The 25,570-nt window shown below is 54.7% G+C and overlaps 1 protein-coding gene across 9 annotated transcripts in view; it reads right to left on the reverse strand.

The window, feature by feature from the left end:
• MACF1 (microtubule actin crosslinking factor 1) overlaps positions 1–25,570 on the reverse strand; it is a 134,706-nt gene that overhangs the window by 68,601 nt on the left and 40,535 nt on the right. For 5 of the 9 annotated variants that reach the window (XM_057412551.1, XM_057412554.1, XM_057412552.1 and 2 more), the window contains exons 6-35: positions 24,120–24,286; positions 22,912–23,024; positions 22,715–22,821; positions 22,182–22,301; positions 21,981–22,076; positions 21,600–21,727; positions 21,421–21,514; positions 20,676–20,830; positions 20,276–20,552; positions 19,706–19,834; positions 19,366–19,443; positions 18,476–18,637; positions 17,844–17,948; positions 17,642–17,737; positions 17,162–17,287; positions 14,894–15,046; positions 14,322–14,476; positions 13,835–13,961; positions 13,236–13,419; positions 12,502–12,671; positions 12,062–12,240; positions 11,734–11,872; positions 11,090–11,283; positions 10,772–10,934; positions 10,394–10,477; positions 10,184–10,291; positions 9,508–9,606; positions 9,208–9,360; positions 9,027–9,115; positions 8,474–8,609 (exon numbers count right to left, since the gene is read on the reverse strand). In XM_057412551.1, the coding sequence (XP_057268534.1) occupies positions 8,474–8,609; positions 9,027–9,115; positions 9,208–9,360; positions 9,508–9,606; positions 10,184–10,291; positions 10,394–10,477; positions 10,772–10,934; positions 11,090–11,283; positions 11,734–11,872; positions 12,062–12,240; positions 12,502–12,671; positions 13,236–13,419; positions 13,835–13,961; positions 14,322–14,476; positions 14,894–15,046; positions 17,162–17,287; positions 17,642–17,737; positions 17,844–17,948; positions 18,476–18,637; positions 19,366–19,443; positions 19,706–19,834; positions 20,276–20,552; positions 20,676–20,830; positions 21,421–21,514; positions 21,600–21,727; positions 21,981–22,076; positions 22,182–22,301; positions 22,715–22,821; positions 22,912–23,024; positions 24,120–24,286 (4,086 nt within the window). Of the gene's footprint in view, positions 1–464; positions 5,640–8,473; positions 8,610–9,026; positions 9,116–9,207; positions 9,361–9,507; positions 9,607–10,183; positions 10,292–10,393; positions 10,478–10,771; positions 10,935–11,089; positions 11,284–11,733; positions 11,873–12,061; positions 12,241–12,501; positions 12,672–13,235; positions 13,420–13,834; positions 13,962–14,321; positions 14,477–14,893; positions 15,047–17,161; positions 17,288–17,641; positions 17,738–17,843; positions 17,949–18,475; positions 18,638–19,365; positions 19,444–19,705; positions 19,835–20,275; positions 20,553–20,675; positions 20,831–21,420; positions 21,515–21,599; positions 21,728–21,980; positions 22,077–22,181; positions 22,302–22,714; positions 22,822–22,911; positions 23,025–24,119; positions 24,287–25,570 lie in introns of all 9 variants that reach the window. The other 4 variants (XM_057412545.1, XM_057412547.1, XM_057412546.1 and 1 more) reach the window with 1 other exon arrangement.

Below are 25,570 nucleotides of genomic sequence, written 5' to 3' on the forward strand. Positions count from 1 at the left end.
CCAAACAGCAATGCAAAACTTGGAATTTAGAGAGAACAAAACAAAGGATCATTCTTCTTTTTTTCCAAAGAAAGAATCCATTAATAGCATTCCACTTGATGGACTTGCCCTTTGCTGGCCTTATCTACACGATTTACTGCAGGGAAAATAAACCACGTGGCTCTTTTCCCAACATAAATGGCAAGAGATGTCTGGAGTTACAGTAAAAGTGCCAAAAAGAGTCCTACTTATTAGTCATTTATAAATAATGCTCCAGCAGAAAGAAGCCACAACTAAGCCCCAAGTGTTTTCAGGCAGACATCACTGGGTCCTTTGCCAAATCCATTGCAGCCACTGCTGCAGCATCAAGCTCAAACATTCACCCCTCACGTTCTGGCTGTGCCGAGGTCCTCGGGCACATTTAACACCAAACCTACACAAAGAGCTCATAAAAAGCTGTTGAAGTACCAAAAGCATCAATTTACCTGGGCTGGTCTCGTGGATTCCCTCGAGGTTTCCAGCAGCTCCCCCTCCACTATCACAGGGAGGAGCAAGCTCCGGTCGCCAGGACCCGGCTGCCTGCTCCTCTCCTGGGCTGTTTCTCCTTGGGATCTTGGGGGAGCAGGGGCACCTTCTTGCCCTGTGCTGACCTCCGCTGTTGGCTCTTGCTGTTTCTCTTCTCCAAGCTCAAGGACTGCAGCAGAGGTTTCCTCAGCTTCCCTGATAAGTAATTCCTGGGGCAGTTCGTCTGCTGCAGGGGCTGTGATGGACACATCACCGGTGGCTTTCACCTTGGTGTCTGCCTGGGTCATCCTCTCCTCCAGGCTCAATGCTGCTGAGGAATCCCATCCACTTCTGGTCCCATTTTCCATCACCTCTGGAGCTCCCTCTTGCTCTGGGGGGACAGGGGACACCTGAGCCCCGCTGAGGTTTTCCTTATCTTCCTCAGAGATAATCCTGGTGCTGGTTTCATGTTTTGGTTCTGCTGTGCTCGAGACCAAGCCCTCCTCCTTCTTCCCTGGGATTTCTTTGGAAATCAGAGAAGGAAGGGACTGCTTTTCTGCAGATCTCTCTGGCTGAGCGCTGTCTCCTGCACTACTGATCTGCTTTGCTTTCTTTTTCTTCCTCTTCTGCTTCTGGGTGGGTTTTAGCTCCGTTTCACTTGTTTTCTCCTGATCAACTGGACCTTCTGCACCCACTCTCGGGGCTTCTCCTTCAGCGGGTTTGACAGCTCTTTCACCTGCAAGCTCATCTCCTTCAGGCTTTGTAGCGATGCTGGTCTCAGGGGGCTCTGCAGACTCTGCAGGACTCACCTCCTCCTTCCCTCGACCCACAGTAACAGATGCCCTCGGGGCTGCTGGTGGTACCCGGTCCAGGCTGCCTGCTCGTCCCTGCTCAGAAGTCTCCACTGCACCTTCGTCACCTGCTGCAGCTCCCTCTGCACTTACAAACCCTCTCCTCCTTCTCCTCCTCTCCTCCTCCACGCTCTGAAGCACCTCCACTTCCTGCTCTTTCTCCAAGCCAAATCCCTCCATTTTCCCCGTCCCTTGATCTACCACTTCTCTCCTTGATTCCTTCCCCCAGGCAGTTCTCACCGGGGAGCTGCTTTTTGCCATCTCCTTTTCCATAGCCCTCACCACCACTGTCTCTTCAGGGAGAGATGCTGCACCTAAACCCGAGGGGTATTCTGGAGTCAGCTGGACCATTTCTTGGGGATGGTGCATTAAACCAGCCTCTGAAGCTTCTTGAGGTTTTGATTCCCCTTCTGTCGCTGTCACCGGGGGTCTCCCACTGGCAGCAGTTGCACCACCAGCCACGTCGTAGCTCACGGCTTCAGGTTCAGGTTTGTGCTCAGCACCATCAGGCTTCTTGGCAGCACGGATGACATCTTCCTCTTTTGGAGATGATACTTTTTCCTGCCTTTTGTCTACTTCACAGACCTCAGATCCGTATTTGTCTCCGGATACTTGAGCATCCTGAAGACTGGCAGCTAATTTCTGGCTAATCAGTTCTTTTTCAACAGCTTCCTTTAAAGTCACCCTTTTCCCACTGCTAGCATCAACAATTCCCCCAGCCCTCATCTGGTTGGTGGCGATGAGCTCGGCCATGCCCTCATCCAGCAGCCCCTGCTCCACAGCAGCCCTCAGGGACAGCCTCTTGCTGACAGAGCCCTCCACAACCCCACCACCGTCTGCCTGCGCCTGCAGCACCCGCAGCGCGGGCACAGGGTCCACCTTGCCCAGCCGCACCGCTGCGGCGCACGGCAGCTTCCTCCCCGTCGCCTCGTCCCGGATGGCGCGGAAGGGATGGACCTCCAGGTACCTCTGCCCGGACTCAACGTCGATTTTACACTTCTTGAGGAACTCCGAGTAGGGAACGAGCATGCAGGTCTCGGGATCTACGATCCCTTCTTTCATCTCTGGCGATGACAGGGCCTTCTCCACAACCGGCTGGGGCACCAAGCCCTCCTGCACTGCCTGACAGAGCGCCAGCCTATGGCCAGAAGCAGGGTCAAAAATGCTTCCACTCCCAGCTTGGATCTCTTGCACTTTCCTCTGGAAGTCTGGACTAAGGAGCCCTAAGGATACTGCCTGGGGCAAAGGCAACTTCTCCTTTGTGTCTGGATGAACATAGCCCTGCAGACACACGCTTTCAGCTTTCCCAAGTTCCTCATATAGATCTTCATCAATCAAACCGTGCTTCATGGCGTCATTTACCGACAGCCTCATTCCAGACACGTGATGGATGATTCCTCCCTCAGCAATCTGCTTGGTCAAGAGCTGAAAAGCTTTTTCCTTTCTCAGGAGCCCTTTTTCAACAGACTGGGCAACAGTCAGAGGCTGCTTGCTTTTAGGATCCACAATCCCACTGGTCTCAGCCTGTAAGCTAATGAGCTTCTGTCTGGTCACCTCATCGGTACCTCTCCCTTTGGAAGCCTTCTCCAGCTTGACCAGCTCCTTCTGGTTTGCTGGCTCTATGAGGCCCAGATTTGAAGCCAAAGTGACTGACACTTTCTTGCCACGTTTCAAGTCAACAATCCCTCCAGTAACCACTTGCCCCTCCAAGATCCTCATTGCTGTTTCCTTGTCCAAAAGGCCAACGGCAGCAGCATCCTTGACAGAGTAGACAAAGTTATTGCCTGGGTCAAGAACACCACTTATTGCTTTGTCAGATGCAAGCACCTTCTGGAGAAGCCTCTCATCCATCAGACCTTCTTCAATGACATCTTCGGTGGTCAATGATTCACAGGTCTGAGGGTCGAAGAAGCCACTGAACATCTTCATCTTCTCCATGAGTTTCACAGCCGTGTGGCTGGGCACGAGCCCGCAGGAGACCGCTTCATTCAGGAGAAGAGTCTTGCCTGTCTGCTCATGGACTATGCCACCACTTTGGAGCTGCGTTAAGAGCATTTCCAAAGTGTCCTCTGCTTCCTGCTCTGCAGGGGCCGGCAGGGATGTTTCACCAAGGCTCTCATCACCCAATGCTTCTTTCCCCTCTCCTTCTTCCACTTCCAATACGCTTTCCATGTCTTTGCCTTGCCTCTCTGCTTGCTCCGGCTCTCCAGTTTCAGGGAGCACAACCTCCTCTCCTCCCAACACACCATTCTCAATCATTTCCTCGTGTAACATATAAATCTCTCCAACATCTTCAGCCTCTGGTTCAGGTTCCTCCACACCCTGAGACCTCTCTGCCAGGATTTCCGGTCTATCCCTGTGTTCTGAAACACCCATCGATATGCAGATCTCACTTTTCACAACAACTGCTCCAACTTCTGATGCCCTCTTTTGATCTTCAATGCCTTCCACTCCATCTACTGTAGTAGACTTGAACTCTTCTTCCGTCTCAATCATCATTTCTTCTGTTTCTCTGAATCCACTATGGAACTCACCAGGATGTCCTGGCATTGGTAACTCTTCACGATGTTCATCCTTGCTTGTAGAATCTACTTCCTCTCTTCCAAACTCAGCACCGGTTTCACTCTTGACAGTAGCCTGTTTGGTATAAACCTGCTCCTGCTCCTGCTCCTCCACAAGCAGGACATCTTCTGCCTCCTCCATCAGGAGGCTTTCAGGTCCCATCGCCACCTCCCCATTCTCCAAAGCAGTTGTGGATGGTAGGACCTTATCACTTTGTTCTTTTGAAGGAGCAAGTTGAAACTCAAGCTGCTGTAAAGCCAAACCATTGCAAGGCTCACTTTCAAGAGCTGCATTTGCCTTTGTCTCCTCAAAGCCTTCAGTGTCTTCCAACAGGTATGCACAGGATCCGTTTTCTTGGGTTTGGATGAGGGCTTTAGTGAGATTGTTCAAGTCTCCATCCACTAAGAGCAGCTTCTGGCCATCACGGATGTTGATGTAGCTGTGGGTCATCAAGTGGAACATCAGCCGGTCGTCGTCACTCCTCAGCAGGGGGTCACTTTGCTCTTTGTGATCTGTGGGACTCCTTGCAGCAGAGCTCTGCCCATGCCTGCTTCTTGGGGAGCCAGCAAGCTGCACGCTGGCCATGACATCAGGCATGACTGTTGATTTCAGCTTGCTCACCACATCCCTCTCCAAGATGCCATGTTCAACAGCTTTCTTCCAGGACAACACCTCCGTGGTTTCTGGTATAAATACACCCTTAATATGTTGCCTCTTGCTGAGAATCTTGTAAACCAACTCTGTGGACAGGATTCCTTGCTCTAAAGCATCCACAACCGGAATGATCTCCCCTGTCTCTGGCCACAGGAGCCCCATGAAGGACCACAGGGATTCCAGGACCACCAGTGCAATTCTTGGTGCAACCAACTCTTTCCTTACAGCTTCATCAATGCTCAGTCTCTCTCCCGTGCTGGTATCGATGATGCCACCTGTCTGAAGCTGCCGGATAAGAAGTGCACATGCCAAATCCTGGTCAATTAAATTATGCCTCACAGCCTCATCCACAGTCAGTCTGTGCCCCGTCCTGGGGTCCACAATGCCACCAGCAAAGAGGTGGGCTTCCAGCAACCTGACCGTGACCTGCCTGTCTATCAGCCCCTCCTGGACCGCACGGAAGATGCTGACTTTCCTGCCTGAGCTCAAGCTGAGCATCCCACCCGCCAGCTGCTTGACTGGGAGCAGCCTCAGCCCCGTCTCTTGGTGGGTGATGCATCGGTGCATGAGCTCAAGCAGACTGACTTTCTCAGCAGTGTTGGGGTCAACCAAATCCTTGGCACCCTCCAGGTGAGACACGAGCCTGGAGTAAAGCTCGTGAGTAAGGAGCCCTTCTTGCACTGCTGCCTCCATGCTGATTCTGCCCTGATGGACTTTAAAGCCCCCGGTGACGAGCTCAGCTTCAAGCATCTTCAGTCCAATGCTCTCACTGATCCTCCCCTCTTCTATCGCAGCAACAACAGGTAGGAGCTGCCTCCCTTCACATCTGACTTCTTCCACCCGGTGGAGAGCATCCTTCAATTCCTGCAGCACCTGGAATGTCCTGGGATCGATGAGGTTTCTTGCCAGACCTTCCTCCAAGGAGAGTTTCTCATTGGTCTCTGGAACAACTAAGTCAGATGTGATAACCTGGGCCTCCAAGAGGACAAGGCCAGTGTCCTGATCTATAAGACCTCTCTGCATGGCACCAAAGACAGGGAATATTTCTACGGTGCCAAGATCAATCACGCCTGCCACGGCTTCGCTGCCCTAGAACAGAAAGAGAGGGAAAAGAATTCAATCAAAATTGAGCATTTCAAGTATTTGGATTGCACGAGGGAGATCTCAGTTTCAAAAAAAAAAACAAACCCAAAACCACCTAAACAGGCTAGAAAGCAAGTCCCAAAGTGTTTGAAATGCACCTCCAAAGGCACCGCAGCACACAAATGGGCGCATTTGCTGGCCTGCACGTTGCCAGCAAGTTTTAATGCTCATCTAGTCCATCACCCAAGGCAGCACCGAGATGCTTCCAACATCCACCAACAGGAACGCAGCAAAGCAGCAAGCAGCAAACCCCAGAGGTGCTCCTAATGCTCCATGGAGAAACAGAGAGAAGGAGACCAACAAGCACACCAAAGCTGCTCAACACCTCCACTTTAAAAAGGAAAGACAGCACCAATCCCCCTGTGTACTCATGGAGGAGAACAACCCCAAAGATGCCCACTCCAGGGCATCTAGGAATCTCTCCCAGCGTTGATTCCTGCCGTGCTTTAAATCCTGCACTTCCCAAGCAGACCCCAAGTGTCAGGATGGCCGGGGAACCCCACAGCCCCCTGTGCCATCGAGCAGCTCCACAGCCTCACAGATTGGCCATGCATCAAGGCAGGAGCGCTGCGTGCAGGGCAGCTCAAAAGCATGACCACCGGCCCCTGCACCTCCACACAGCCAGGGCTAGGGGAGGACTGGGATAAGTTGGAGGTCCCAGACTGGGAACAGACCATCTACTTTGGTGTTTCTGGAGGGGCTTTTCCCTTCTTTCCAGTATCCCCACAGGTAGGGCAATATTAAAATGATAAAGAGCAGCAGCTCTTTGGACATTTGGGTTTCTCCCAGTGCCATCGGTTGGGTATAAGTTGACCCAATCTTTTTGTGAGGATCGGGAGGAAGTAATGAGGACTGTGGGATGAATTCCTTTTGCATCCCGAACACCCTCTGGTATCTCTATTTCATTGGTGGGTCTAACAGCACCAGTGGCTGGGGGTGCTTTGATCTGTGGAGACACGGTGAACCTGCCAGAGGAACCCTAAGCTCTCCACCACCATCACCAGACTGCGACATGCACGTTCGGAGATGAACAAGCCATGGAAAGACAGAGAAGAGGAGGGGGAAAGAAACGAGAAAAGAGAAAAAAGGAGATGGGAGGGAGGGGGGTAAAAGGCTTTTACTTACCCGAGTTGCAGGGTGTGCCTTGAGCAGTTAAAGACAGAGCCTTATGGAGCAGTTCAGCCGTGTCACACACAGTGTAAAGCTTGGTGTTAGCGTCCAGCATGCGACTGCTTTGTTTGCAAAAAGAACCCCCCACACAGGTCGTCCTCCTTCACCTTGTGTGTTTTGATTGTTTAAATCCCGGAGGGTTAGTTAAACTTGTAAGCAAGGATGTCAGTTAATCTCAAACCCAGTTGACATGAAACACAAACTGTACAGGACACATCATGCTCAATTTAGCGCGTTCTGCTTTGCACTCCCGTCTTTTGTAACTTCTCTTTGACAGTTGGATGTTTCCAGCAAGCAAATGTTAAAGAGTTCTTCATGCTCCCTCTACAGTGAAGCAACTGCACCGCACAAGAGCCACAGGGATCATCCCATAAATGGGATCTATGGCAAAGCCCCACTGCCGTCTCTCCTTTTGTTCCCTGGGCTTCATGGAGAGCCCAACTGTTCCAGCCTGAGCCCCAGCGTGTGCTGATGCTGTAAGAAAACAAGCCCTGGAGAAGGCTTTTGCTGTCAAGTCGTTTTCCCACCCAGGAGGGAGGAAAAGGGAAAGGGAAAAGCATCCTTTCCGCAGGCAGGCTGCTCCCAGCTGCTCTCTTGGCAGCAGCAGCATCAAAGCCACGATGGTTTAGCAGTGACTAGAGCCAGTTTGCTCACCACAAGCTTTCTACTGCCAGCACAAGGGCTAAAGGGCTTGCACCAGAAAGCATTTACTGCACTGACACACCTGAAACGTGCTATAAAGTCCAATCTGGAGAGAAACGCTCCGTGTTTAGGCAGAAGCTGGACAAGCAGATTTCAAAGGAGCAGCCCGTGAGCAGTTAGAACAGGGCTTCACTCACAGACCCAACAGCCAAACGCGGCGTTACGTGTCCAGATCTGAGTGGGCTGTTGCTTCAGAGTACAGGGAGCCAGCAAGCAAACACAAATATATCATTGACACATGTATACACACTCACATAGCACGGACATGTATATCTGAATGACTGGAGACAGCTCTTAACAGAGGCAGTAAGGATGCGCTTCCAGCCCTCCCTACCCAGGGATGAGGACTGGTGGATGGGAACAGGGAATGGGTGCAGCTTGGGTTGTGAAGGTCTCCCAGGCCAGCTGAGGACCTCGTTCAGTTGAGCAGTTTCATCCAGAGACAAACCTCACCAGACCCTGAGATACATGAGACTGCCAGTGTCCAGCAGAAACCCACCTTCTTGCTCCCCTGCGCACAGGCAGCCTGTGAGATGGAGCACTCTGTGGTTAAAGCACTGAGAGAGCATCCTGCAGAGGACACACATCTGCTAAGGGGACCCTTTTCATCTACACATTGCCCACCAAGCGTGAACAAGCTGACCCTGGTGCACAGGGTCCATTGCAGAGGACAACTCTCCCATGACCTGGAAGGCAGCAGGTAAATGGCTCCTCCTGCTTGGCCTCCAGGGACCACCCCAGCTTTGGATAATGCACGGATGGAAGAGAAGGGAGGGCAACCACGTGCACGTAAGAAAGGTGACAGTGACCGGTGGCCATGAGAAACACAACCAAGGGAAACCTTTTCACACCCTGAGGAGCAGCCTGTGCCCATGTGGCCACAGGACCGAGCAGGGAGCAGTCAGTACCTTGTGCTCTGTCTCCTGAGCCAGCTGGTTCTGGAGCTGCTGGAGCTGCTCCGTGGAGTCGCTGCACAGCTCCTGGTAGGTCTCCTTCAAAGCACCGAGCTGAGCGGAAATCTGCTCCTTCTCTGGATGGGAAAGCCTGCAAAGGGAAGGGGAAACCTGTCAGGGAACCTGCACAGCCCAGCTCCACAGACTTACCGTGCTCTTCTTGTGAAGGCAAAGACCAAACCCAGCACGAGTGCTCCCTCCCCACTGCCTGGCTCAGCTAAAACCAGCACAGGTCAGTACGCTGAGCAAAGGCTGTTACAATATGAGTTGTAACACACAAACTCCCAAATATACAGGGCTGGGTCACTACTAAAGGGGATTAATATAGTCACAACAGCGCAAACGGGTGGCGTATTTCATAGCTCTTGGTGCAGAGAAGAAAGAGACAACTGTCACGTGCAGCTCATCGCTGTTTCTAATGAGACTTGGGCACTGGATCCCAGCTCTAAGGGGTCCCACTTTCCCCCCAGTGCTCTCCCTCCCCGGCCCCTCCTCACACCACACTCACTTGTGGCTGTGCTTTGCCAGGAAGATCTGTGAAGTTTTGATGGCCTCAGAGACCTGCTCCTTCTTTGCAGCCAGCTCCTCATTCAGGGCCTTTCAAAACCAGACACAAAAGGCAGATGCTTAATTCAGCTGTGGAAGCAGAGCAGCAGTTAAACACTGTCTGCCCCCTGCCCCTGCTTTACCTGCTGCTCCGAGATGGATTTCTCGATGTCGCCCAGCTCCCTGCTCCCAGCGGCAGCCACCCTGCCTTGGACACTCTGCTTCAAGCACACAGCCCAGCCCAGCAGCTCCTTCACCTTGTCCACGTGCTCCTGCTTCTCCTCCTCTACTACTTTCTGCAAACAGAGGAAGGAAACCACGTCAAAGGGGTCCCCAAAGGCTCTCAGGAGCAGCATCCCAGATGTAACCTCAACATGGAGCAGCACTCTTGGGGTGCTAGGGAATGAGCCTGGACAGAGCTCAGCCCTGTACAACACCCTTACCTCCTCCTCCTCCAGCCGCCGGAGAGCATCGCTGATGTACTTCACGTGCTGTGTGGTTAATGTCACCAGAGCTGTGTAGCGAGTCCGTAAATCCATAAACTGTGAAGGGAGAGAGGGGGAAATGGGGCACATCTGCCACAGCTGGCAGATCCCCGGTGATGTACTTTACAGAACAGGACCCGATGCACCAGCTCTCGCTTGGAAAGCCCCCAGACACCTCACAGACCCAGCACAGCATCAACGAAACACAGCAAGTCTGAGAGGGCCACATACAGCATCCTGCACGACACTGAGCAAAGGGGAGATGCCGGTCACGGACACTGGGATGCTCAGCTCTTACAGAGGACTACCAGGATCTTTACTACCCACACAGAGCAGACAGGACCTCGGGGCCCTCAAGGCCTCACCCCAAGGATCCCCACAGGAACGCTGCGTGGTGCTCCTGTTATTTACCTCGCAAGGCTGAGGGGCTGAGCCGAGCCTACTGATTCGACCCACGGATTGCCAGGAGCGTGGGAATGTCCTACCTGGTGCTTAGAGCATCCCCTCTGGCTATGGGGAAAAGCAGCCAGGGTGGAAACTGTACCGGTCCCAGGGGGTTGAGCAGAAAGGAGCTTGTTTCAGAGGCTGCTCAGTGTTGAAGAACCCCTCCTCACAATCCCTCCCCTGCTCCTACCTCCTGCGTGATGGCATCCGAGGAGGAGAGCATCCGCCGGCGCTTCATGGGCGACTTCTGCTGCGATTCCACGAACGCCCTGTATGTCATGAGCTGCAGCTCGTAGTCCTGCCAACACAACCAGGGTGCAGAGACATGGAGCATGGAGATGCAAATGCAGGACCGCTCCTGCCCAGCCAGCCTCGTGTAGGTGCAGGAGGGACCACGTACCTTGACAGCAGCCGAGTATTGCTGGGAGAACTTCTGACACTGGTCCAGTTTGGCTTGATTGTTCTCGATTTCTGCAGCCAAAGCCTTCACCAAAATTGAAGCAAAACCAGTTGTTAGGATGGCTGCCATGGGTGCTGAGCTGAATTCCCATCCCCAGCCCTCCCCTTCTGGGTAAAGTCTTTAAACTCTTCCATTTTGATGCATGGCCTCATCTCCACCTCAAGCTAAGCTGAGTTTCTCCATGTCCCAGACCCCCCAGCTCAGGCCTGCAGCCTCTTCCCCACCACGCTTCATCATGTGAAGCTCACAGATAAGGCTTTAGTAAAAGAAGTGACGCGGTCACTGCAGCAGCTGAGGCACCACCAGGTCCTTCCTCACCGTCTGCTGGCTGAGCTGCTCCGACAGCACCCGGCTGTCCTCCGCCTGCCCGGGCTTCATCAGCTCCTGCTGCACCGTGATCGCCTCGATCCACTGGATCAGGGCACTGTGGCACTGCCGGTAGTCACTCAGCACCTCCTGGATGCTCTCCAGCTCTGCATGGCTGAGAGAACCAAGACAAGTAAGAGGAGAGCGAAACGGCACCAGAGGCTACGGGGATATCCCAGCCACCGGCGGGAATCCCATCTGGAAACACAGCTGCTAACAAGCGTGATCCCAGCTCTCAGCTGAAGCACGGAAGCGGATCTGGGGGCTCACCGGGTCTCGATCTGGGCACAGACGCGCTGCCAGCGGTCCCAGAGCTGGGTGCCCTTCTCCTGGTAGCGCTCGAGGTCGATGCTGCGCTCCTGCCGCAGGCGGTAGAGCTGCTCCCCCACCGCCTTCGCCTTCGCCAGCTCCTCCTCCAGCGTGGAGAACACGGAGCCCTTGTCCTTCACCTCCCCGAGCCATTGCTGCACAACCAGAGAGAGGCAGCACCGGGTCAGCGCCACGGAAAGCAAAAGGCACATTAGGTCAGTGATGCCCTCCTGGATGGGGCTGATTTGCCTGAGAAGGGGTTTGTATCTCCTTAACCCGCCAAGAAATGGCTGATTATAGGAAGTATAAAACGCAGGCGACCATGTTCCCAGCATGGAGCAAGACAGATTGGCTCAGCCCCTGTCCTACAGCAATAGGAAACTCAAGATATGCTCTGTGAGAGACAGCACAAGCTATAGCTGCTCCTTCACCTTTCCAAAGCAATAAAGGGTCACAGAAACAACATAAAATCCTCCTGGCAGCTATTCTAAGGCAAGAAAAGTGTCACAGAATACAGACTGAGCAGGAAAAGAGCAGAAGCCTGACAAATACCAAAGCATTGGCTGGTCTCTGCCTGCCCATCCCAGCAGGTGACCAGCACCAACCTGTAAGGCTGCTCTTTGGGACTGGATAGCGGCCAGGTCAGCGGGCACTGCCTCCTCTTGGCTCAGTTTAACCTCATACCCTTTGACCAGAGATTCTGCTCCTTGGGTGTTACGAATAATAACATCAACCGTCTTCAACCTGCAAAGCAAACAGAGGCAGCACAATGACACAGAGATCCTCTTGGACCTGTTTGCAGCATATGCCACAGAGGGATGGAGCTCAGTTACGCTCCAGTGCAAGGTGTGTTAGAAGCCCAGAGCAAACATCTTTAGCAGAATCGGGTGGATTCAAGCAGGTATTTGGGAACAGAGGCATGTCCTGACTCACTTTTGCAGGTAGGTGGAAGACAGCCCATGCATCTGGTCCATCTTGCTCACCACCAAGTCGAGTTCAGAACGCAGGTGCGGTGTGCTGGACCCTGCAGGCGCCTTGTTGAGGAAGCTGTAGCATCTCTCCGAAACAAACCGCAGGTCCGACTGCAGCCGCTGCAGATCCTCCTGCATCCGCTACGGCAGGAACGGGAAGAACGTGAAAGGAATGCCCAAGCAGGTGGAGAAACGGCAGGATCGCCCCGGGCAAAGGGGGTGATACGAAATGAAGCAACTGGAGAGGTTTCCTGCTACCTCCTGCGCAGCAGGATCCCCTCGACCCCTGCACAGTCACGCACCCACCACCCTCACATTCCCCCGCAGAAGTTAAAGCTGGTTTTGGCCCATGCTGAAGACCGGTGGCCACCACCTCCCTGCCCTCCCCGTGCCAGGACTGACCTCCTGCTCCGCAATGCGGATGGTGTTTTCCTGGATGGTGTCAGCATCCGCTCGGGCGCTGCTGGGGGCCTGGATGCGGCTCACGAGCCGCTGCTCGCACTCCTCCAGGTGCAGGCGGATGTTCTTCAGCTCCGAGAGATAGGTCCTGGCAACGGTCTCGTCCTTGTCTTCTGCAAGTCACAGACAAACCAAATCAGCAGCTCCATCAAGCCCTCTGGTGTCTGCCTCACATGGGACCTGCCGGGAGCCCTGGAGCCGAATGCAGCATCACAGTGACACCGAGGCAACGGACGTCTGCTCAGATGGAAAATGAGTCAAGCAAATCATCTCGTTCAAATGCAGCTGAAAATGAGCCCAGCCACAGGGCACCAGGAGAAAACTGGAGTCCCTGGTCTTAGCGGGATTCACAGCATCGCTGTGTCACATGTGTCACCACCACATCTGTTTTCCTAAAGAAGAGCCCCTTGCTCAGAATGCATCCTCACGACTAAACCTGTCTCCAACAGTATTAGGCCAAGAGGAGTCAGCAGTTAAGCTGAAGCTGCAAAGTCAAGTCCTCTCTACAAGAACATGGCTGGACAAAGGCCCAACACTTGAGTGGATGGAGAAACAAGGAGAGCAGCTGCTCACACCATCAACGAGCTAGCCCAGAAAGAAAACAAAGCCATCCCATAAATCCTTTGCTTATGAGTCCCCACAGCTCCTGGTTAATCCATCAGCCCTTTGAAGCTCACCGTTCTCCATGGACTCCAGCAGCTGCCGGATGTGTTCCTTGGAAGACTCCACTTCCTCCTCCAGGCGCAGCCGGTCCGACACGGAGAAGAGCTCCGAGTCGCGGCTGTCCTGCAGGAAGTCCTCGTAGTGCGCCTGGAGGCTCCTCATGGCTTGCTGGCACTCCCCTTGCGCCAAGGAGCGGAGCTGCACGTGGAAAAGCAGCACATGGAGCCCCCCGGAACGACTCCCGATGCAGCACCTGAGGCCACCCTGCCCAGCTCAATCGCCTGCGTTTGCCAGGTGAGGAGTTCTATGCAGAGGGGAAGCCGAGCTCCTCCGTACCAGCCCCACACCTCCCTCCAGCCTCGCTTGCTCCCTAATGGAACTCTCAGTCCACAGTCTCTTATCCCTATCACAGTGCAGCAGCAAACTGCTGATGCTCTTTCCATTGGGAAAAAAAACACAACCATTCTGCACAGAACCCCACAGGTTTTCCCACTGTTCAAAGACCTTTCACTTCCCCAGCCTCACAGTCTCTGGTCTTCCCTTTCTCCTCAGCCTCATGAAGAAGCCTGGACAGTGACCGACACAGATCCAGGCAGAGAAGCTCCTACTGTACCTTTTCCATGCTGAAGCTTTGCACCACGGCTATGTCCTTCCGCAGGTAGTTCCAGGAGATGAGGCTCTTTGTGTTCATGTGCAGCTGGTGCCACAGAGCCATCACTTTCTGGTACAACTGTTCTATCCTGCCAGGGGAAGGAGCAGATCCATCAGCGCTGGATCTCTGCAGCACGCTCAGCCCTGACCCTGTTAATCCACCAGCCATTGCTGCCAGCCAGCAGCCCACCAAGCCAACAAGCTTGCCAGAAAGCCCTGCAGGGATCCCTTTTCCCATATCTTCATTTTCTCTAAGCTACTATAGCAGCTGCTGCAATGGAGTTTGCAGCTGTATAACCATAGGGATTCCTTCCTTTACCTCAAACCAGCCATGCCACCCATTCCTGTTCTTCCACCCCAGCTCTTCTCCCATTCCCACCCCAGCTCTGCCCTCTCCCCATCTCCCTGCCACTGCACATCAGCCTCCTCCCCAGTAGAGACCAAGTTACCTGTTGGCCATCTCGATGGCCTCTTTGTTGGGCGGGGGGATCAAGAAACACACAGAAGGCACCATGGCCTCATTCCCTGTGGGGCTGATCACCTTCCACTTGGTCCTCTGGGAATTGTCCTCCAGCACACACTCGTCATTCCTGCAGATGGTGATCTGCAGGGACACCAACACCGTCACAACCCAGCAGTGGGGCTGCACACACCTGCCCCTTGATGCCAGCTTCCATAAATATATATCCCTGTATCATGTATTTATGATATATACATCCCTATATCAGTGCCAAGAGTGCATCAAGCTCATGTCTGGAGAGGAAGGGACAGGAGTTGGCTGCCACCACGTGCTTATTTGGCTGAGGCTGATGAAGCCCATCCTTGGGGAAAAAGGACTTTCACTCCTGCCCAGAATAAATCTGAGACACGGAAACCCGCTCCAGGAAAAACAGCCATGCAAATCGCTTCTGCTTCCCCCTCCCTTCCTGCTTTCCATTGACAGACACCGTGGAGCTCATCCTAAACTCCCATGGGCGTTGCTCCCCTGCCTCCCCTTTCACCAGCACCTCCCAGCCCTCACCTCGATCTGCCGATAGTCACAAACAGCCTTGATGGGGATCGTGCTCCTCACGACGTGCTCCGGGTTCCTGGGCCGCAGCTGAACGATGGCTTTGGAGCGTCCCACCAGGCTGGCGACGGAGCTCTTCGACTGGATGAGCTGCTCCTTCTCGTCCTGGCCGAGAGAAGGGTGATGGGGGGGGGTTTGCTGGAGGCAGGGGGGAGAAGCTCTCTCACAGGCATCTCCGCACCTCCCACCCCAACGCTGGCCTGGAGGAGCTACGCTGGGATCTCAGGGGTTGAACAAACACATCGGGAGGATCCTGCTGCCCTAACGGGGTGGGAAAAGGGGTCAGGAGATGGGATGGGAGAACGGACTTCACGTCGGGGTGGGTCCTCTCGTCTACCACTCCCCCTGCCCTACAAAGCCGCATGCACGCCTCTGGCTCTGTTGCTGCGAGGACAAGAACACGTTTTCTTTCAAAAGGGAAAGAAAGAGAACACAGCAGACACCAAAACGAACGTCTCAGGAGCTGTAAGGGGCTGTCCTTACAGGACAAGCTCCAGCCCAAAGCCGGCACATTCAGTTGTCTGGAGGAGAAACCACAGAAGCATGCTCCCTTTTCTAAAGCAAAGGATGAAGGCACGTGAAAACCAACGGCTGGAATGGGAATACGATGAATTACACGGGTAAAACATCTGGGGAGAAGGGGCTAAATGATGGAGTGATTGCACAGGCCTCTGGCTGTGGGCAGAAACTTCCCAAGTGCAGGAGGATGCTGGGCACTGATTCCCACAAGTCCCTGCTGGCTTTGGTGGTGGGACAACCCAGGGCACTGGTGGAAAAGTCCCTGGCACCAGCAGAGACCTGTGAGGATCACTGCACTGGCAGCTTGTGTCGTTAGTGGCAGCTCAGCCTATTCTGGCTGCAGAGGTTTAAAAAGGATCCCAGGAACACGTTCTCCTTCATGCTTGGTATTCCCGGGGCTGGTTAGTTGCTAACAACAGTGGAGGATAACTTAATGGCAAAAAAAGAAAAGAAGAAATGATTAAATAAACTACCTGTGCCTGTCCCAGGGAGCATGATTGGAAGAAATACAACTTTAACTGATCAGGTAAGAAAGAGTAATAGAGCTGAGCCCTGCGGTCCTGGCCACGCTCCAGCTGCCCGGATGAGCTTCTCCCACCCCGGCCAGTGCCCGCTGGACTCCTGGAATTGCAGAGCTCACCAATATGGACACCAGGAGCTCTGTGTCCCGGTAGTGCCAGAGAACAGACCAGGACAACCCTGAGACCATGACAGAGAGGCTGGGAGCCGCCAGGAGAGAAGAGGGTGAGTCCTAGCCCAGCTGAAGCACCCATCACCAACACCCGCTAAGGGCATCCCCATTCCCTGGGGACACGCTGGAGATCAGCGCTGTGCACCAAGAGCAAAGCCAAAGCAGCCACCTGCCTCCACACCCTCAAATGGCACCTCCTGGCCCTTCCAGCAGTGGCTCAGTGGTTGCCCACAGCCCAAACCCTCCTCTGGCCCTGGTTTCAAACCCCATCTGATGCTTTGCACCTTGGGTTTTGGTTTTCAGTTGTGTTTCTTTCAGGCCAATTTGGATGAGGGTATCACAGCATGATCTTGGTCATCCCCTCCCTGCTACGCTGCAGCTAAGCCAGGGCACGTGTCTGGAGCTCAGCACTGCTCCCATCCCCACGCACAGCCAGGCCGCCCTGGCTCTGCCCCCAGCGGCACAGCACCAGGGATTAACATGGGATTTAGTCTGGATGAAGAGCAGGCATTTCTCCGTATCCTAGTGAGCACCAGCTCAAAGGCAGAAACTGGAGCATCCTACAGGCTCTGCGGCTCCCTTGGTAGAACCCAACAGGCTCCATGCCGACCAGGATGGCAGGATGGATACCAACGGGAAGAACCAGCTCACATGTGAAGCTCAGAGCTTGCACAGGCAGCACGTGCTGCCTGCTCTTCACCCCGAAGCTGCAGTGACCCATTGGCTGTTGTAACTGAGATCCAGCTACCATGAGCAGCGTTAAATCCACACAGGGGTGCACAATGTGCACTCTATGGCCACGTACAAACACGTGCAGCAGCTCCAATGAGAAGCAAAACATTGACCACGATGGAGAAACAAATCACATTCCATGAACCCGCATCGCTGCGGGAATAAAAGGAGCCCAGTTTTCCCTGGGAAGCAAGAGGTGCCTCAAGCAATGCTGCTGAACCGGAGCAAGAAGGCCACCCATCGGCCACCCAGGGTGGTGGGGGTGTTGGAGAACCCACCATGGAGTCCTGCAGCAGGTCCTCCAGCCGCGTCAGGCTCGTGTTATGGTCGCAGGAATACTTCCTTTTGATGGAGTCCTGCAGGTTGCGCAGGTAGGTCTCCAACTCCCGGGCATCGCTGAAGAACTGCAAAGGCAACGAGGGTCACAGAAACCTGCCCCAGCCCCGGGAGCAGTCAGCAGCACACTGCAGACCCCTCCTCAGCACCTCAACCAGGAACTCCCAATGCTATTCCAGCCTTAAGGCTGCAAGGGCAGCGAGCATTCCACATGGATGGCCAGAACTACATGGAAACCAATCCCTTTTGCCCTAGCGAGACATCCCCAGAGAGCAGCTAATGGAAATGAGATGTTTCAGGAGCAAGCAGCCCCCATGAGCACCACAAATCCCTCCTTCCCTCACCCCCAGAGGGAACAGCAGCATATGAAGTTCATGCAGTGGATGGGGACCAGGGGAATCCGGGCTGTTCCTCCCAAGTACCTGGAAATAGGCAGCGTTCTCCTTCACGTGCTGCTCCACGCACAAGCAGAGCTGCTTAATCCACTGCCACTGGGTCTGCACAGCAGCGCTGTAGGCCTGGGAACCATGGACCAAACAGAGATGACATAGCAGGGGGTTGGAAGTGGATGAGCTTTAAGGCCCCTTCCAACCCAAACCATTCCATGATTTCCTGCCTGCTCACCTCTACGGTTTGCTTGGCCGGGTGGTTCTCCAGGGACAGCAGCTCTGCTGTGTCTTGGAGGGAGCGGAAGATGTCCTGCTTCTCATCCAGCTCTGTCATCAGCTCCTGCATGAAGGACACAAGCAAAGTGCATATCTCAGCTATGGGGAGCTGCCTCACTCAGACCGTGTCCAGTTAACACAGCACGGAAGTGCTGCAGTAAATACCAGCACCACCACAACCAGTCCCCCTCAGGATGCCCCCGGGGCACCAAACACATGGGGCAGATGTAACACAGGTACTGGAAACCTGCCCAGGAGCCTCTTCAGTCCCAGAGAGTGCAATTGCGGAGACAGCAGTTTATTCATACTGCTTTAAAGAGGAATCAATTTTCCTTTTCTTCCTACCCACCAGTTAAAGATGCCTTTAATTCCCCATGGTGTCAAAAAATCATCTTTTGACGCCTTTTCCATTGAAACTCAATTGAAGAAATAATTTCATCAGCTGCACTCCTGAGCTACAAGCTCAATGACTTCAGAGGGAACATCCAACCTCTGGGGACTTCAGGTCTGTTGGCAGCTGAAGGACCCCCAGCAGGTCAAGAGCAGCAGCAGCGCAGCCCAGAGAGCACCCATCCCAGCAGCCCTGCTCACCGAGAAGTAGTTTTTCTTGGCTGCAATGTTAGTGTTGCTGTCGCTCCAGTCGTAGGCCAGCTCCTCCTCCTCCTTCTCATTGAGCCAGATGAGCTCAGCAGTGGCCCGGGACACAAACCCGTGCAGGCTCTGGAGGTGCCTCAGCCGGAAGCTCGAGGTTTCCTGCACACAATGAAGGGTGATTCCTCTCCCTGCTCTGCAGTGGCTGGTTTCTTCCCCCCACCCCAGCCTTGGAGCAGGGATGCTCAGGAGCAGGGCAGCAAGGATTCAAAAGGAGCGTGACCAGCAGGTCATGGAGGTGATCCTGCCCCTCTACTTTGTTCTCGTGAGACCTCACTTGGAGCATTGTGTGCAGTTCTGGTGTCCTCAGCATAAAAAGGACATGGAACTGTTGGAACAAGTCCAGAGGAGGCCACGAGGATGCTCAGGGGCTGGAGCACCTCCTGTATGAAGATAGGCTGAGAGAGTTGGGGCTGTTCAGCCTGGAGAAGAGAAGGCTGCATGGAGACCTCAGAGCAGCTTCCAGCATCTGAAGGGGGCTTATAAGGATGCTGGGGAGAGACTCTTCAGTAGGGACTACAGTGATAGGACAAGGGGTAACAGGTTCAAACTTAAACAGGGGAAGTTTAGATTGGATATAATGAGGAATTTTTTTCTTGTTAGGGTGCTGAGGCACTGGAATGTGTTGCCCAGGGAGGTTGTGAATGCTCCATCCCTGGCAGTGTTCAAGGCCAGGTTGGATGAGGCCTTGGGTGATATGGTTTAGTGTGAGGTGTCCGTGCCATGGCAGGGGGATTGGAACTGGATGATCTTAAGGTCCTTTCCAACCCGAATTATTCTATGATTCTGTGATGGACCCTGTGCTCCCCGGGCAGTGCCAGCCCACTCACCATCAGCTTGCAGTACTGTGTCTCCAGCTTGCCGAGCGTCTCTGTGTAGCTGGCACGGAAGTTCTGAGACATTTTACCCTGAAGGATGAAAACTGCTCCTGTTACCCAACACAGAACAGCACCACCTGAAACCCCACCTCCAAATCTCCCTCCCCAGCTCTGTGCGAGCGAGAGGACGTGGAAGGATGGCTCAGGGCGGCAGCTCCTTGGACCAACCCAGCATCAGTTCAGACGCTCCATCCTTAAACAACGCCTTTACCCACAAGAACCCATCCTGATGCCCTCACCTCCCCACACGAGTTGTGCCATGCACTGCATCACCCAGCCCCTGCCACTGTACCTCGTACATCCTGGCCTCCTTTACGCTGGAGCCCAGGTCCTCCACGCTGGTATGGACGTGCCGCTGGGTCTCCAGCTGGGTTTCCACGCTCGGCAGGTCGGTTCCCCACTCTGCCCGCTCCAGTCTCATCTGAAACAGGCCAAGGGGTTCAGGTCAGCTCTCCTCATCTGCAGGAGCATCTCTCATAGGACACGAGGGCAAGAAAACCTTCCAGGTCACTCAAGACAGAACAAACACCACGCCAGTCCTGGCACAAGGTCCTAAGCCAGTGCTCCACCACTGAATGATGGCTGGGGCAGCCTGCACAAGCTTCACATCCACTTAAGAGCAAAAGAACTGACTGCATCAGTACAGATTTGCTTCCAGCTTTGAAAGGATCTCCTGATACCCACTGATGAGAGGGGCCACAAGAGAGAGAACCCAACACAAGATAAAGGTGTTGGTGCCCCCCTGAAACTCTGAACCACCAAAACTGTTATTCACAGATAAAGCAGGATAAAGCCCAGAGCAGGCTCCTACCGCCCCACATCAGTGTGAGTGGGTGATGTCCCCCAGAGAGGCAGCACTCACCTGCATCTCCTCCACCCAGGCCAGCAGCTCGTACACGAACCGGAGGCTGCCTTCATCTTCGGAAGAGGAGATGGCCACCAGCTCTGTCCTGGTCATGGGCTTCCGGAACCAGGAGGCAGAGGAGGTGTGAAGCCCTTTCGTCAGGGACTCGCCCTTCAAGTGCGTTGTGCTCAGCGTGGAAGTGGGCACCAGCTCCAGGGTGGAGAAGTGACCTTTCCTGTACAGGTTAGTGCATTCCAGCCTCAGCGTCACCAGCTCATCCTGCAGCCGCATGATCCTGGAGGAGCAAGGCCTGGGTTAGGAGATGCACACACACTTCTGCCCCTTCCCCACAGCCAAGCAGAGCTCTGTTCCTCCGTGTTTCTCCATCCACAGACCATCCCGGCAGGGCCCGTCTCACCTGAACACCAGCTCCTCCAGCTGGTAGTAATTCTCATCCCGAAGGATCTGCACATCCACCTGGAGCTGGCGGATGAGCCCCTCACACTCCTGCAGGTACATGACCACGTCGTGCTCGTACTGCACCGGCTGCCCTGACTCCAGGTGAGCAGCATCCTGCATGGAGAGAGGAGACTGAGGACACGTGGGCACAGCGACAGCACAGGAGCCCAGCATCAACTTCAAACCCCAAGAGACCTTTTGGTCCACAAGCTTGACGTGAGCAGAAGAACGTGAGTTCATCATTCACACCACCCCCAGGATGTCCCCTTTAGAAAAGCTCCTGCAGATAAACTGAAAGCTTCTAATGACAGATGGGTTCCTGTGGTTAGTCCCATGGACAGTCACGTAAATCATCTCATTTCTTGCTTGGGCTTAACTATTTGTAGCTCCCAACCCTCACATCTTTTTCTCCCAGAACAAAACGCCCTCTTTCAGATACCTGCTCCCTACCCAGGTGGCTGCAGCCTGCACCTGAGTCCTTTCTGCCAAAGGACTTTCTGTCCTTTTCAGACAAATGAAACAGATCTGGGGATGTTAGGCCTAACAGCACAACAAGCTGTCCCCAGGGTCCTTGTGTGATATCCACCACCACCCCACACTGTCAGAAGAGATAGGAAAGGTGGCCTGGAGAACCAACCACCCCACGCAGAAGACAGAGGAAGAGGCAGGAAAACCAGGAAGGGTGGGAATGCCCCCTCACTCACAGCCTGCAGCGTGTTCTTGGCCAGGGTGAGTTTCTCCTCACAGCTCAAAGCACCATTCTGGATTTTGTTAGCGATTTGTAGCAGCAATTCCAGCCTGTGATGACAGAGGGGAGCACAATGAGACAGGGGCTCTGGGCCATCCCCCCAGGCAGGGGAGCAGGGGACGTCCCCACACCGACCTCTCCACCGCTGGCCGCAGCAGCTTCTCGCGCTCCAGCATCTCTATGATAAGCTTGCCCCACTCCTCCTCCACGTCATTGGGGTGGTAGCCCTGGGGCAGCTTGATGCGTCCAAATTCGATCCATACCTGGGGAAAACAGCAACAGAATGGCATCTCCTTCCCTCCTCCTCCAGCTGGCTACAGACCACAGCAAGGAAAGCGGGGCTGAAAGGTAACAGCATCACTCCTGCAGAGCGCTGCCTGCTACATCCTTTACCCTGAAGGTTATTTCCACTTCTCCCTTCCAAAATAAACCTGTACTGAGGGCACTTTAGTCTTGCTCAAAGCACAACACAACACTCCCACCTGCAAGCCTCTGGGTAGCCAAGATGCTGCTTACCTCTAAGAGTTTGTAGAGCTCCTCTATCCTTCCTTTTTCCTGCTCTTTTGCTGGGATTTCAGTTTCTTTGAAGTGTATGTACTGGTTATAAAGTGCCTGGGATGAGAAAAGCTCATCAGAAACCACCATGGGGAATGAAACCAGCCAGCTCTCAATGCTGAGAACATGGGACACTGCAGATTGACCTCATTCAGGACCTACCTTTAGCTCTACAGGGTTCTGGGGGAAGGATTTATCTGACATGAGTATCGTGTGCTGCTTGATCCAGGAGACGAGGGACTCCACGCGGGTCTGGTACTCCAGCCACCTCGAGTCCACCTCCTGCGGGGTGAGAGGGCCCTTGCAGAGCACTGCCATGGGCAGGTCTCCATGGGGAGAGGCAGAGCACGGAGGGAACTGAGGTGCCATGGTCACACCTAAGGGGTGGATCGTTTGCCTGTGCCTCCCTCCTGTGATGCCATCTCAGGTATAGGAAGGAGGAGGAGGACGATCCTCCTCGTAAGCTGCTCCCTGGAAGCCAGTTCTGCTTTCCCATGAGCTCAAACCCACAGCAGAAACCACGGCTCCACAGGCACATCAGCAGCTCACAGGCAGACACACTAACAGGGAAGCTCCTTCCTCTGCCTGAGCCTCTTCCACCCATCAACCATCTGCTACAGTGGACAGGGAACCTCCAAGCCCTCCCCACAACAACCAGCTGCCTCCCACATCGCTGCCCCAGCATCCCAACTCACGATAGCACTGATCCCTTCTCCTCCCTCGGGGACTTTGGGAAAGGCATCATAGATTGAAGACACATAAGTTATCACGGATTTCTCATCCGGAGAGGGCACGTCCACATCTGACAAGGGGGAAGGAGAAAGGCAGTGAGGAAGGGGAGCAGGCAGAGGTCAGCATCACCCCACGTCACCACATCACCCTGGGCACCCACCTTCAGCGTCCAGCAGCCTGGTGACCCCCAGCCTCTCCGCGATCTCAAAGGCCTGCTCCAGGTTCTCCCGGTTGCTCTGGATCTGCACCCTCTCCATGTCCACCAGATCCGGCCTGCAGGCACGCAGCACAGCCACAACGTTGGCAAACAGCACAAAGGTGCCCAGGATGGAGCATCCTGGATGGGCCCCACTGCCCAGGCAGCTCCCAAGGGCTTGTCTGAGCTCCTGCCCTGGGCTGGTGTCTGTCTCCAAGGTGAGCTGGGAGCACCTCCCCAGCTCAGCCCCTTTGGGAAAGGGATCTTCAGGCTAGGAAGGAAAAACTCTTGTGCTCCTCTGGGATTACCCCTCTCTGTACACACTCTGTATCCAGTGTGGTGGACTGGGACAGGACAGAGGTGCACGAACAGCCCCAAAGCGGGTGGTTAAACCTCTCCAGAGGACACGGGCGGAGTGAAGGGGATGCAGCAGGCACAGATGCTGCCAGCCCTGCACCAGAACAGAACCAGCAGCAAACCACAGCACAAATGAACCTCAAATGAGCATGGAGGAGCCAGGAAAATCCCGGCCTCTGAGCACCACGAGCGTGCTGCCCATCATGCGCCCATCTCCTGCCTGCCCCTGCCTGCAGAATCCTGCTGTGTCCCTCCCTGCTGAGCCCTGCCTGCTCCTCCCGGCCACAGGCAAGCCCAGAGCAGCACAGGGCAGTGCTATTTCCAGCTCCCAGGAGATGCCTCCTCCCAGGGCTTTGCTGTTCTCCTGCAGGCTCCAAGGCCAAGTGCCCTTGACAAAGCAGCCCCAGCGCTGCCTCCCTGCCCATGCAGAAGGTGCACTGTCCCTAAAGGAACTGTGAGAGGTTTATCTGCAGCTGGGGAGAGCTCCGAGACCCTGGGATGACAGCGTGGATGGAAGTGTTGCTATTCATGGAGAGCAGGAAGGGCAGCACTGACACATCAAACACTGCAGCACTCCCAGTCTAAAAGCTTTTCTTGCCTCTCTCCCCAGCCTCACTCAAAATGCTTTTTCTTGCAGCCTCATGTACTGTGGCTCTTCCCCAGCATCCGCCCCCAGCTACTTGGCTGAAGAGATGATTTCCAGGTAAAAGAGACAAAAACCTCACCTACATTTCTATGCACTGTGGGCAGGGACCCCTCCGAGGTCCTCAGCCCTTCCTCCCACCCAGACAATGCTCCCCACTGCCCCTGCCTACCTGTATCTGTGGATGAGCGCGTTGAACATCTTCCCATCGCTCCAGCAGGATGAGAAGTTGGTGCATTTCACCCCGATGTAGCCTGCAGTCACTTTTTGTGTCCACAGAAGCAGCTTCTCCTTGGCTGACATATCCCCCGACTCGCCACTGATGTAGATGTCGGAGATCTGCAAGGAAGCAGCAGCCCTGGGGTGATGCAGGAGCAGGAAAAGGCCCCACCAGCACCGCTGGTTCCTATGAACTCGCCTGAGACCTGGCAGCTCGTGCACCCACTCCACTGCCAGCTCCTGCCCAGCACCCTTGGATACCCAGGGCTCACCAGGAATGGTCACAGCCCTATGCAGCAGCACCCAAGGAAGGAGCAACCAACACCATCCCTCATCAGGGCAGCCACCACAGTGAGGGATGCTCCACCCAGAGCATCACGTTGTAAAGAAACCAACTTAAGAAGCAGAAAACAGCGTTTGGAGGTGCTGTGTGAGAGGACAGAGGTCTCTCCTTGACCTCCAGCTTGGTGCTGCTTGCAGCAGGGCCATCAGCTCCATCCCAGGGGGAAAGGGAATGGGGAGGAAGCTGTTGCATCCCCACTCTGCCTCGTGGTACCTGGAGAGGCAGTACAGGGGTGCTGGTGACGGGGGTGCTGGTGACAGGGGTGCTGGTGACAGGGGTGCTGTGACCCACCTCCCTAACAAGAGACCAATGGTCACGGACCCCTCTTAGCCAGACGCCCAGGCCTGGCTGCAGATCCCAGACTTGCACGTGACAGAACGCACGTGTCTCCACATTCCGGCATGTTCCTGACTGGCACAGCTTCCTCCTCACCCAGTCGTCCCCCCCCAGCTCCCCAATTAGTGCAATTACTCCCCTTAATGAAGGGGCAGACAAAGGGGAGGGCGGGAGCTGCTTGGATATTCCAGGGTGCCTGTGGAAAAGCAACGCTCAGTGGACTCCTCCTCCCGGCACTGCAGGGAGAAGGGGTACCAGGACCCAGCCCTACCGAGCCCCCCTGAGCACCTTCATCCCCCCCCCCAAAACCCAGCCGGGTGGGTGCTGGTACTGCTCGGGCCCTGGCTGCTGGAGATCCCTGTGCAGGCGGGTCCTGCCGGATCAGGAAGCTGGAGGAAGGCTGGAGGATGTGTAATTGGTATGCTGCAGCTCACCGCCCTCTCCCCAGCCTGAGCCGCTCATCACACACAGAACTGCTCTTTGTCAGCCGCTGCCACACCGCCGGCGCTGCCTTTAACTCCTCCAGCCCCGCGCCTGCGCTTCCTTAGGGATGCCGGGACCCGGCAGCACAGCCAGAATGGATATAGCATAGGTGAGCAGCAGAATGGGACCCTCCACGTGTGCAGGCAGCAGGGATGGACCCACAAACCTTCACCTGCCCGGCACTCCCTTATTGATTACCCAGCGACTCCTAATGAAGAGCAGAATGAAACCTCCTGTGAGCC

This window comes from Pezoporus wallicus, unplaced genomic scaffold (assembly GCF_028554395.1).
Source record: "Pezoporus wallicus isolate ANWC-B61680 ecotype Strahan unplaced genomic scaffold, APGP_CSIRO_Pwel_v1 contig_12604, whole genome shotgun sequence".
Lineage (NCBI taxonomy): Eukaryota > Metazoa > Chordata > Aves > Psittaciformes > Psittacidae > Pezoporus > Pezoporus wallicus.